General features: G+C 48.0%; 1 protein-coding gene across 1 annotated transcript in view; it reads left to right on the top strand.

Moving 5' to 3' along the window:
• Nucleotides 1-13,327, top strand: part of LOC143934424 (tumor necrosis factor receptor superfamily member 8-like) — an 84,774-nt gene that overhangs the window by 33,211 nt on the left and 38,236 nt on the right. The window contains exon 3 of the mRNA XM_077458030.1: nucleotides 1,844-1,922. Within this exon, the coding sequence (XP_077314156.1) occupies nucleotides 1,844-1,922 (79 nt within the window). The remainder of the gene's footprint in view (nucleotides 1-1,843; nucleotides 1,923-13,327) is intronic.

The raw sequence follows: 13,327 nt of genomic DNA, 5'->3' as shown, positions 1-13,327 counted from the left end.
GTTTCAATCTTACACATTTTGGACATAATATATCTATCCAAAATGCAGAGCTATATTTTTACATGCAAGCTTTTCCATATTTTTATTATTATAATAAACATAGAAATGTATAAATTGGCCACCAGAGGGAGCAAACACTGAATTAGCAATATCAAAAAATTTCTGGGGCCACACAGTGCATAGAAAAAGGTTAATTTCAATGCCCTCCACCTGCATATACTCACAACTTCTATGCTCTCCTGATATTTTATTTTGCAATCAGGAATGGATGAAATGTTGTGTACGTTTGGGCAAGGGAGAGCATTGTGACTTTTGGTCCATCCTCCCATAATGCCGATTTGGGTGCCTGAGCAGCCAATCACCAGTCCCTATGCTGTCACATGATGACACGAAACTGCATCCAGATGGCCTTGGAATTTTCACACTCTTGCAGGTAAAGGGAAAGTATGTCTAAGAAGCTGTTGGGCCTGTCATTTAAGTGAACCAATTGCTTTGTCCTGTATGGGACAGGTGCCTTTAATGTTTTCTGAATGCTGCCAGCAGCAGGGACTCCAATGGCACTTTCATTCATCCTCTTCACTTTTCTGCAGGTCATATAGGCGACTACATACACAGTATCCTATTGTGCTTATTTGACTAAGCCATATCATTTTTTTTTATTTTTTATAATGAATATTTTTGTATTCTTAGAGCCCTGATGAAGGAGGGAGGGCCCCCAAAACCTGTTGATGTTGTATAGTATTTTTGTGAACAATGAAAGGACATTTCCACCATTGATCTGGCACCTGTGGCGCTTGTATATTCCTCATGTCATAATCATTATTTCATGGTGTTTCATCACATATATTGTTCAGGACATCTGCAAGCCGCCAGGCCTCCACGCAAAGATGAATTGTGGTGATTAGAATTTGCATATTATCCAGCAGCTCACACAATACAAATTTGCATACCATCTACAATCTACAACCAGCTTGGAGTCACGTTTTCCACTATATCTTGTCAGCAGTATGGAAAGTGAATTGGGTTAGTGTGTCAGTGCACAGTGTAGCAGTTTATTGTTTCGTGCCTTGCCTAGGCCACCCAGAATATATGAAAGTTTGCCTCATTTATCAAAGTGTCTGAAATTGGGACTCCTCCACAGAAGCCAAGTGTAAAACTGCCCAGGAATAATTGGCAGAATCCGGCTTTTGGGGCAGCAGAGAGGGCTTTTGTATTTTGTGTGTTACATTGCTTCTTTTTTTTTTTTTTCAGTATGAGGGACACACTATATTTTGAAAACATTTAAATGAATGTATAAATACGCTTTAGGAAATAGCTATTTATCACTTACATGGATGGCTGTTCAGTGGTTAGGTCTTCGGTTTGAATCCCACCCGGGTCATTCTTTGTGTAGAGTTTGCTCTGTGCTTTTGTGGGTTTCCTCCAGCTACTCCAGTTTCCTCCCACAATCTAAAGACATGCTGGTAGGTTAATTGACTGCTGTCCAAAAATTGGTCCTAGTATGCACTGTATAGGGACTGATGCAAATGTACAGTATCCAAAGAGTTGCTTAACCAAAAAGTGGAAACTCCGTCTATCTGCTTCCTTCCAATCTGGTGCCACATTTGGCACCTTTCAGGGGGAGGGGAAAGGGTACCTTTCCAGGGGGCGGGGGGAAAGGGTACCTTTCAGGGGGGAGGGGGAAAAGGGTACCTTTCAGGGGGGAGGGGGAAAAGGTACCTGTACCTGATCAGAGCTTTAATATCTGATTTGATATTTCTTGAAAAAAAAAAGGATGGTTCAAGTGTTTGATTGAACTCACAATGTCCTATTATCCCAGAACATTCTCCATTTTATTTTTTAGGTAATGACCAGTTCAACATGCCATGAACATGAATATTACAACCGAACTCTCAAACAATGCTGTGGGAAGTGTCCTGAAGGTCAGTCACAAAATGATGATTTATTACTTATTGACAGTAGTACTTATAGATTCTGCAACACATATAGGTTAAGGGCAGGGGTGGACTGACAACTCATGGGACCCCCGGGCAGTAGGAGATTATGGGGCCCCCAGGCAATCCGAGATTATGGGACCACACATATATATATATATACACACACACAGTATACAATCACACAGTATACACATACATGTACACACAGTATACACAGACATGTTTCTATTGGCTGAGAAGGTACTGGAGAGGTGGGGCAGCTATAATCTGGGGATTTTTAAACCAAAAGGATGTCGGTAAGGGACATTTCAGAGACAGATGTAAAAAAAAAAACAGATTTTTACATATTGTCCCTGGTTTTTACTGAGGCTGACAACCCTGATGGGGCCCCCTTGTGGCTCGGGGGCCCTCGGGCAGTGCCCGAGTGGCCCAATGGTCAGTCCGCTGCTGCTTAAGGGTTTATGCACACAGATATCAAAACACCTGGTCCTGATCCATAAGGCAGTTTTATTTATTTTACGGATCTAAACACAGCTCTATTATAGTCCATGTCCATCCATGCATATGATGGCATTTAGCTCCATGTTCTAGAGCAGGGGTTTCCAAACTATGACCCATTGCAAGATTTTAACTGGCCCTCTAATGTAAAGAGGGGACTCTAATGGGGACTCTAAAGGGACTCTGATGTAACAAGGGACTCTGATGGGGAACCCGATGTAACAGGGGATTCTGATGGGGAACCCGATGTAAGAGGGTACTCTGATGCAGAACCCGATGCAACAGGGGACTCTGATGGAGAACCCGATGCAACAGGGGACTCTGATGGAGAACCCGATGCAACAGGGGACTCTGATGGAGAACCCATGCAACAGGGGACTCTGATGCAGAACCCATGCAACAGGGGACTCTGATGGAGAACCCCATGCAACAGGGGACTCTGATGGAGAACCCCATGCAACAGGGGACTCTGATGGAGAACCCGATGCAACAGGGCACTCTGATGGAGAACCCGATGCAACAGGGGACTCAGATGGAGAGCCTGGTGCAACAGGGGACTCTGATGGAGAACTTGATGTAACAGGGGACTCTGATGGAGAACCTGATGTAACAGGGGACTCTGATGGAGAACCCGATGTAACAAGGGACTCTGATGGAGAACCCGATGTAACAGGGAACTCTTTTTTTTTTTTAACAAAGATTTTTATTTATGTTTCAAACAAAAGAAAAACAGAAAACAGACATGCATCAGCAGGGTACATACATATTTTGAGTAGACAGATAATCAAATTGTATCACATAGAAAGCACAGACAGTTCTTAACAGTGTGTAGAGTCACTAATCATTGCAGCATAGAATGCAAAACCTCCCCGAGACCTCCCCCCACTACACAAAAAACCACAGAAATTACAAAAACGGGAACCCCCCCCCCCCACCCCCCACTCCCCCTAGCCTAAGCAATGGTCAAATGCTTCGCCTCAACCCATGCCGCCCAAATCTTTCCAAATTTCCCAGGGCAGTTCCTGCCCAGATATGTGAGTTTGAAGAGCGGCAAAGCTGCGTTCACCAGGGACTGCCACAGTTGTTTAGTAGGAGGGAGAGGTTGATTCCATTGCAGTAGTATTGCTTTCCTCGCATAGAGTGTAGTGTAAAAAATAAACAGTTTCTTCCCCCAGGAAATATCCAAAAAATCACAGATACCCAGCAGGAGAGGTAGCGGGCTAAGTGGAATCGTAAGCTCCCCCACAGCATTAATGTCGGCCAGGACCCCCCTCCAAAATCCCACTACCCCAGGGCAGGACCACACCATGTGAAAAAAGTCAGCATCATCTTCGTTGCATCTGGGGCAGGTAGTCAATCGGTCAGGGTAAATCCTTGCCAGGCGTGCCGGTGAAAAATATACCCGGTGGAGGAACTTCAATTGTATAAACCTATCCCTTGCAGAAATCGCCAGGGTCAGGTATTGCTGTAAACCCTCCTCCCAGTCCTCCTCAGTAAGCTCCGGAATGTCACCGTGCCAGAGCTCAAACAAATGGGAGATCCTAGTCTCGTCAAATACGGTCAGCGCGGCATACATCGTGGACAGTGTGCGCGTCCCTCCCCCCGCAGGACCAAGCGCCTCCTCCACCGCCGACACCCCCAGAGTCACTCTAGATGGGAATTGAGATCGGAAGGCGTGTCGCAACTGCAGAAATCTGAAAAACATATGGTTCGGGAGGTCCCTGGCCTGTTTAATAGCATCGAAGGAGAGTAGCTGCCCCTGAGACACTATGTCCCCTAGTGTTGTAACTCCATGCCTGGCCCAAACAATCGGATCAGGGATGGATTGAAAATGGGGCAAGCGGGGGTTCCCCCAGAGGGGAGTCCCCGGGGCCCACACCCCTGCGCCCACCAACCTTTTGTTCACCAGATCCCATATTTTAAGAGTCGTGCGCATCGGAAGAGTTATCCCAGGGTTAGATCGGGGTCCCCTATAGATCAGGTTCCTGAGTTCCGCATAAGAGCCCAACAACGCCGCCTCCAACGAGGACCCAGGGTTGACTGGGCCCTCGGAGAGCCACCACCTGACAGTCACTAGGACTGCCGCCCAGTAATATTTCAGAAAACAGGGCAGTGCCAGACCGCCACGCACAAGGGGCCGTTGGAGGGTTGTTTTAGCTATTCTAGGGGGCCTACCATTCCAAACAAAGGACGAGACAATGCCATCTAGTTTCTTAAAGAATCTAAGCGGGATGTGGACTGGGGTCTGACGGAAGAGATAGGTAAACCGAGGAAGAACCGACATTTTAATTAAATTGACCCGTCCCACTGGTGAAAGCGGCAAGGACCTCCACCCAATACACCTCTGGGTCAACTGGGTGACCACCGGACTCAGGTTAAGGGTAATAAATTGTTTCAAGTCTCTGTGTATTTCCACTCCCAGATATTTAAATTGAGAAACCCTCTGCAGTTGCCCATCCACCCGGGAACCACCCGCACCATCATGTAGTGGGAATAAAATTGATTTCGCCCAGTTTATGCGTATACCCGAGAACTGTCCAAACCGGTCGATATGCGACAATGCCGCCTGTAGGGAGGCTCCGTCGTCCTTGAGATACAACAAGGTATCATCAGCGTATAACGAAACTTTTTCCTGCAAAGGACCCCGGACAATACCCCGAACCTCAGGAGAGGAGCGGAGGAGAGCCGCCATAGGTTCAATTGCCAGTGCAAAAAGCCCTGGGGACAGGGGGCACCCCTGCCTGGTTCCCCTGTGTAGGGGAAAGAGCGGGGAGAGGACCGCACCCGTACGCACTCTGGCCGTGGGAGCTCTGTACACCGCCCTGACCCACGAGATAAAGGCTGGACCGAATCCAAATCTACGGAGGACTGCCCACAAATAGTCCCACTCCACGGAGTCAAAGGCCTTCTCCGCGTCCAGGGAGGCCACAACCTCCTCCCCGCCTTCTACATCCCCCGAGGCCAAGACAGTAAAAAGCCTGCGAATATTAATATCCGTCCCCTTCCCTGGCATAAAGCCAGACTGATCCTCATGGATCAAGGTAAGTATAACCTCATTCAGTCGCCTGGCAAGGATTTTGGTCAGCACCTTCGCGTCCGAGTTGAGCAGGGAGATGGGTTGGTATGACGAGCACAGCTGGGGGTCCTTCCCAGGTTTAGGGATCACCACTATGATGGCTTGTGCCATAGATGGAGGAAGATCTCCCTCCCGGAGGGACGCGGTAAGCATATCATGCATTCTAACTGACACCTCCTCCAGGTAGTGCTTATAAAATTCCGGGGGTATCCCATCCTCTCCAGGGGTCTTCCCCGGCTGCATGGACCCCAGTGCAAGTCGGACCTCCGCCAGAGTGATCGGGGAGTCCAGGCCATCCCTGGCCTCAGAAGTAAGGGCAGGGAGCGCCACCCCCTCTAAAAAAGCACTTAACTCCTGCGCTGAGTACTGCACCCTAGATGAGTAAAGGGTGGAGTAAAACTCCGCAAAGCAAGCGTTAATGGCAAGGGGATCCGTCACCAGTGTCCCAGCACTATTCTGTATTCGAGGGATAGTGGAGATTGGGGCCTGCTCCCTAGAGATCCAGGCCAACAACCTCCCCGTCTTTTCACCCTGTTCAAAAATCCTCTGCGTCTGAGCCAGTTGACGTTTGCTTGTCTTAGCCACCCTAAGCAGCACCACCTCTCGGTACGCTACTTTCATATCCTGAGCCGTGAGCGGGTTACCCGTGAGGGTGAATCGGGTCTCCAGTTCTTGGGCCCTGGCTTCTGCCTCCTCTACCGTGATCCTATCATTCCTGCGTTCCCGACCAATGGAAGAGAGGTAACACCCCCTCATATAGGCCTTGAAGCCATCCCAGACCATCCCCCCAGAAGCCGTGCCAACGTTTGAGGCCCAGAATCCCCGGATTTCACCGCCCATCTCAAAGGCAATAGTGGGATGTTCAATCCAGTACCTAGACAATCTCCATAGTCTATCCCTCTGAGGGGTAGAGGTCTGCAATGTACACAACAGTGGGGAGTGGTCAGAGATGCCCCGAGGAAGTAACTCTATTCCAAGGACCCTGGGAAGCATGGGGGCACCAGCGTAAACAAGGTCAATATGGGAGAGTGTGTTGTGGGAGGAGGAATGGCACGTAAACCGGCGATCTGATGGGTGTTTCCACCTCCAGACATCCTCCAGCCCAAACACCTGTGCCCAGCGAGAAACTGGAGAGTCTGTGGCCCGGTCAGGCGTCAACCTATCCAGGGAAGGATTAGGAGGAATATTAAAGTCCCCTGCTATAACCACATTGTCATGAAAATTGGGCTATCAGGGCAGTCAATTTATGTAGTAAAGACAGATCCGCAGGAGGAGGCATATAAAGACCCACCAGCACCATCTCTATCATATCTATTGTGGCGTGCACCAGCACGTATCTCCCATCCTTATCTGTAACAATATCAAGAGGCTCAAAATTAAGGGACTTATGGATCAGGACGCTAACCCCCCGGGCATAGCCGGAATATGTGGCATGATAGTGGTATCCCACCCAGGGCCTCTTCAAACCCATAATCCTTCCCCCCACTAGGTGCGTCTCCTGAAGAATACAGATATGCGGAGCATATTTTTTCATGTAGTCAAAAACAAGAGAGCGTTTAATCTTCTGGTTAAGCCCCCTAACGTTCCAGGAGAGGATCTTCAACGGAGCCATAACCTGGAAGGACAGGGGGGGACCAACTGATATGACCGCCCGACCGGGGCCAAGGCACAAATATCTTATCCTAAGCAATGCAATGATATACCCTGTACATTCGTTATAGTAGCGCTGTCTATAGCAGAAAACATGGAAGCATGTAACAAAAAAACAACAAAAAAAACAGAAAAAAAAACAGAACTCCCCTCCCTTCCCACCCCACACCCCAGAAAAACAACCCCAGGGTGTTTGAGAACCCAAACCAAATGTAATTAAACCCATTTAAAGGAGAAATCTCCCGTGGGGGCGGTGCGTATCAACCAGCACACCTAGGACAGAGTCTCCTGCGCAGAGTAGACAGACTCCAGCGCAGCCGCTTCCTGGAGGCAAAAAAAACAAGTTAAAGGGGAACAAACAATAGTATAAGTGACGCCTCAGATTGAAGTGCAAGATTCTCTTGGAATGTTCCAAGGGCCCATTCTTAGTTACAACTCGTCCATCAAAAAGGAGACAAAAACCAAAAAGAGAAAAAATAAAAAAATAAAAAAAAACAACCCCCCCCAAAAGTTTGGACGACAACTTCGGAGTAACGGGGTCCAGCATCCTCGGTACAGTGTGTCCACGTCCAGAAGTAATCATGCAAACCGCCCCGGGCATAAACTAGGGGAGGGGTAAGGCCCTAAGGCCCGTAAGGCAGTAATATGAAAACATGAACCCATAGACCCCCCCCAAGGAGCATCAGAATATCAGGTCGGCTCCTCTCCCCCTGCCCAAAACCACTAATGGAAAGGAGGGGGGCACTCCAACCGGAGCTCCAAGTTCAGAGATGGAGGGACAGAGCTGGGGGGGGGGGGGAAACCGATCCGCATGCTACTGGGCGAATCTTGTGATGCTTGTGGACCCCAGTCAGGTAATCACCATCAAAAATTATCCCTGCCGGGGAAGGGAGTCGATCCATCTGGAGGCCTCACTCGGGGAGGTAAAGAAACGAACGGATTCTCCGTCAATCACTCTGAGTTTCGCGGGGAACATCATGTTGTACTTGAGACCTTTGGTGCGCAGCTGGGCCTTGACTTGGTCGAATGTCCTGCGTTGCCTCTGCGTCTCCACAGAATAATCAGGAAAGAGCATTACTTTAGCATTTTCAAAGCGCAGGTCCCCCACCTTCCTCGCCTCCCGAAGAACCAGGTCTCTGTCTCTAAAGTTCAAAAGACGGAAAATAAACGTGCGCGGCGGGGCTCCCGACGGGCCACGAACCGACGGCATTCTATGCGCTCGTTCCACGACAAAGTGAGGAGAGAACTCAGCGAGCGGGAGAAGTGTACGTAGCAAACGTTCGGTAAAGGCTTCGGTGTCACGGCCCTCCGACCCCTCCGGCAGGCCCACCAACCTCAGGTTGTTCCTCCTATTCCTGTTCTCGTGGTCCTCAGCCCTGGATTCCAGCGCCTTCACCCGCACCTGCAGGGTACGGAGGGAGGCATCATGGTCGCGGGTAACATCTTCCACGTCTCCAACCCTCCGCTCCGCCTCGGCAAGCCGCTCCCGGTGTTTATCCATATCTCGCCGGATAAGCCCCATGTCGAGCTGTATCTGCTCTATCTTAGTGGTTAGGGTAGTCTGGCAGCCTGTGATCGCTTGCATAAGAGCTTGGAATTGATCAGCACCCAGCGGTGGCGTGTCAGCGTGGTCCGTTTGAGACGCCATGTTGGTGTAGGCCTGCCCGCGTGCCGCGCGGGTCTGTAGCGGGGTTCCCGGCGGGGTTCCCGGGGCTGTGTGCTTCTTCCTATGGGAACCGGAGCTACCCCTGCGCATCCCCGAGCCTCACCACCGCTTCACCGGCCCACGAGGATAGATATATGTCCCTAAATGCCGGATAAATAGCCTGCCAGGTGCGGAGCTCTCTGCAAACACGTCCTAGCTGGTTGCCATCTTGGCCACGCCCCCCCAACAGGGAACTCTGATAAGGAACCTGATGTAAGGCTGGATTCACACCTATGCATTTTTTGTGCTTTTTGCATTTTGCAGATTTGCACTACAGAGCGTGTTCCATAGGAAACCATGATAAATGGACTGTAGTACAAATATGCAAAAAGCTCTAAAAATGCATAGATGTGAATCCAGCCTAACAGTGGACTTTGAAGGGGAACCTGATGTAACATGAGGCTTTAATGGGGAACCTGATGTAACAGGGGACTCTGATGGGGAACTTGATGTTACAGGGGACTCTGATGGGGAACCTGATGTTACAGGGGACTCTGATGGGGAACCTGATGTTACAGGGGACTCTGATGGGGAACCTGATGTAACAGGGGACTCTGATGGGGAACCTGATGTTACAGGGGACTCTGATGGGGAACCTGATGATGTAACAGGGGACTCTGATGGGGAACCTGATGATGTAACAGGGGACTCTGATGGGGAACCTGATGATGTAACAGGGGACTCTGATGGGGAACCTGATGATGTAACAGGGGACTCTGATGGGGAACCTGATGATGTAACAGGGAACTCTGATGGGGAACTTGATGATGTTACAGGGGACTCTGATGGGGAACCTGATGTAACAGGGGACTCTGATGGGGAACCAGATGTAACAGGGGACTCTGGAGGGGGAACCAGATGTAACAGGGGACTCTGGAGGGGGAACCTGATGATGTAACAGGGTACTATGATTGGGAACCTGATGATGTAACAGGGGACTCTGATGGGGAACCTGATGTTACAGGGGACTTTGATGGGGAACCTGATGTTACAGGGGACTTTGATGGGGAACCTGATGTTACAGGGGACTTTGATGGGGAACCCGATGTAACAGGGGACTTTGATGGGGAACCTGATGTAACAGGGGACTCTGATGGGGAACCAGATGTAACAGGGGACTCTGGAGGGGGAACCTGATGATGTAACAGGGTACTATGATTGGGAACCTGATGATGTAACAGGGGACTCTGATGGGGAACCTGATGATGTAACAGGGGACTCTGATGGGGAACCTGATGTTACAGGGGACTCTGATGGGGAACCTGATGTTACAGGGGACTTTGATGGGGAACCTGATGTTACAGGGGACTTTGATGGGGAACCTGATGTTACAGGGGACTTTGATGGGGAACCTGATGTAACAGGGGACTTTGATGGGGAACCAGATGTAACAGGGGACTCTGGAGGGGGAACCTGATGATGTAACAGGGTACTATGATTGGGAACCTGATGATGTAACAGGGGACTCTGATGGGGAACCTGATGTTACAGGGGACTTTGATGGGGAACCTGATGTTACAGGGGACTTTGATGGGGAACCTGATATAACAGGGGACTCTGATGGAAAATCTGATGTAACAAGGGACTGTGACAGAGAACCCGATATAACAGGGGACTTTGATGAGGAACCTGATGTAACAGGGGACTTTGATGGGGGCCCTGATGTAACAGGGGGCTTTGATGTGGACCCTGGTGTAAGCTGGGGATTCCAATTGGACTTTCATGCAAATTACAAAAAACATATTCATTCATTTAAATTTTCAATAATCACAAATTATGTGATGTAGTCCTCATAATGAAAAGTTTGGAGACTCCCACACTAAGGTTAAGCAGCTTTGATGCACCTATGTTGTGATGTATGTGATGCACTGTGGTTATGGTATGCTTCGTCAGGAAGATTGCTGCATGTATTTTATTTTTTGTCTATCCTCGGGTGTTGCCACTTTGTATTATACTGTCAATTTCTATGGTACAGCACCCCCTGACTGCTGTCATACAGCACTGCATCCTGATGAAATATAAGCTAAAACACTGCACATTATGTTCCAGGCACCAGAGATGTACATTAAAACTGAACTCCAGCTTTCCCTTTAGGCTTGCAGAATTTGTACGGGCTCCTCTCCGGTACTGAAAAAGATTTCACTGCACACTGTGAGCTTTTTGCAATGTGCATTAGAATCTGCAGCAAGTGAGATAGAACCCACCCTCCTTTTCTGGCTAGAGGACTTCCAGCATCATCTAGGGTTGCCACCTGTCCAGGATTCACCTGGACAGTTCGGGTTTGAAATCATGCATCCGGGTTTCAGACTGCCTGAAACCTGGACACATTATTTAGACTGGACTATGGCTTCCCAGCAAGGTTTCTAGCTGCAGTTGTCTAAGCTGAGAGTGTCTGTTACTCTTTTCACAGCGCCTAAAGCCAGCATTAACAAACCTCGCCCCCCCAAAACATATACAAAGACGGGAGAGGAGAGAGGGCTCAATCTGCACCTCTTCCCCCCACCCTTACTCCTTTGTGTCTTCCCACACTCCAAATTTCTAGCCCCAACTTTCCTTTTCTGAGACACAGCACTGGGGATTGATGTCCAGTAGCCTCAGATACATCTAGATAAGAGGTGCTAACTGCCAAGGGTTGAGTGAGCTCACCATCCATCCCTGTCTGTGACTCAAGTCTCCCCTCATCTCTCTCCTGCCTCTGAGTAAGTACACTAAGGCATTTCAGGGTTCTCAGAGCACCCTTTATATCAGAGTTCCCCTTTACACCAGAGGCCACAGTGTTTCCCCTTACATCAGAGTCTTCTCCGTACATCAGAGTTCTCAGTGTTACCCCTTAAATCAGGGTTCCCAGAGCATCCTTTATGTTAGAGGCCCCAGAGTTCTCCCTTACATCAGAGTCTGCAGAGTTCCCCCTTACAGTGAAAGAGAACTCTGCAAGTTCAGATGTAAAAGGGGAACTCCGTGGATCCAGGTGTAAAGGGGGGCTCTTGTTATTAACTTCAAATGATTAGAAATGTTATTTAATTGCAAAATATATGTATAGTTTTAAAGAAAAAAATGCTGTGCACCGCTAAAGGGTTTGACTTGAAGAAAAGGTGGCAACCCTAGCATCATCTAACCCAGGGGTCTCCAATACTTTCTAAACAAAGGGCCAGTTTACTGTCCTTCAGGCTTTAGGAGGGCCGGACTGTGGCCATTGGGAGTAGAAAAGGTTCCTGATGTCAGTGGGGGAAAAAAATTCCCATCTTTGATGTCAATGGGATGAATTATGTCCCATCATTTTATAAAGAAATAATAGGGTCCTAGGCGCTACCCCAAAAAATTATTATATGAACTAAATCAATATTTAGGGGGAGTCTCCAAATTCCTCTCTACCACCTGAGGACAGAGACCCTCCTAAGCAAAAGGAAGACCAGAGTGTCTTCTCTAATAGTGAGATCACGCTACATATATTTTATCGGACTATAATATTTTTGCACATTATTTGGACTTTATTACCACATGGATTTACTTTTTTTTCACATGGAGATACATAGTGTGGGCTAATTTAATGATATAGAAGCATTGTGATTGAGCACCTCACATTTATACTTATGGTCTGATTTATATAGAGTTTTTTGCTTGATATTGATATTCATAATCATTTTTTACATTTACTTATAATTTTTCATTGGTTTAATCAATCCCAACACTGTATTGTTTTATACAATAGGTTGTATGCAGAGGATGGGGTGTCCATCTTAAGTGTATGGTTGTACACGCACTTAGCATAGGAGAATACTATATACAATTTTGATAGCCTCATTGGATATTATAGTCTGATAAAATATATGTAGCGTGATCTCACTATTAGAGAAGACACTCTGTTCTTCCTTTTGCTTAGGAGGGTCTCTGTCCTCGGGTGGTAGAGAGGAATTTGGAGACTCCCCCTAAATATTGATTTAGTTCATATAATAATTTTTTGGGGTAGCGCCTAGGGCCCTATTATTTCTTTATAAAATATTTGCAAATCCACAGCCTTCTGTTGGGGGCTGAGGATCTGTAGGGCGGCAGCAACCAAGTATAAACCTTAGCCCGGCTATTTATAGCATTTTTTATATGTCCCATCATTGGCGTCAGTGGGAGAAATTGTGCCCCATCATTAGTGTCATAGGGCAAAACTGTGTCCCATCATTGGGTTCATTGGGGGGGATTAAACCCCATTGTTGGTATCAGTGGATGAAATAGTCCTGCATGGGCCAGAAAAAAGCAAGCAAAGGGTCACATCTAACCCCTGGGCCGCAGAGTACTGATCAAACCTATTCCTCCCCAGCCCGACTATCCTTGGTCAGCTCTTTTCAATTATTGCATTTCACCTCTTTCATGCAGGGTTAGCATTACATGTAGGCATTACTTAGGGTGGTCTGCATGTAAATACAGCTTGTCTAGGAACACCCACCCCTCCAGACTAACATCCATCCATCA

The sequence above is a fragment of the Lithobates pipiens genome, unplaced genomic scaffold (assembly GCF_037356315.1).
Source record: "Lithobates pipiens isolate NorthernLeopardFrog02 unplaced genomic scaffold, aLitPip1_a1.2 Scaffold_27, whole genome shotgun sequence".
NCBI lineage: Eukaryota > Metazoa > Chordata > Amphibia > Anura > Ranidae > Lithobates > Lithobates pipiens.
This window is presented reverse-complemented; position numbering and strand designations above follow the sequence as displayed.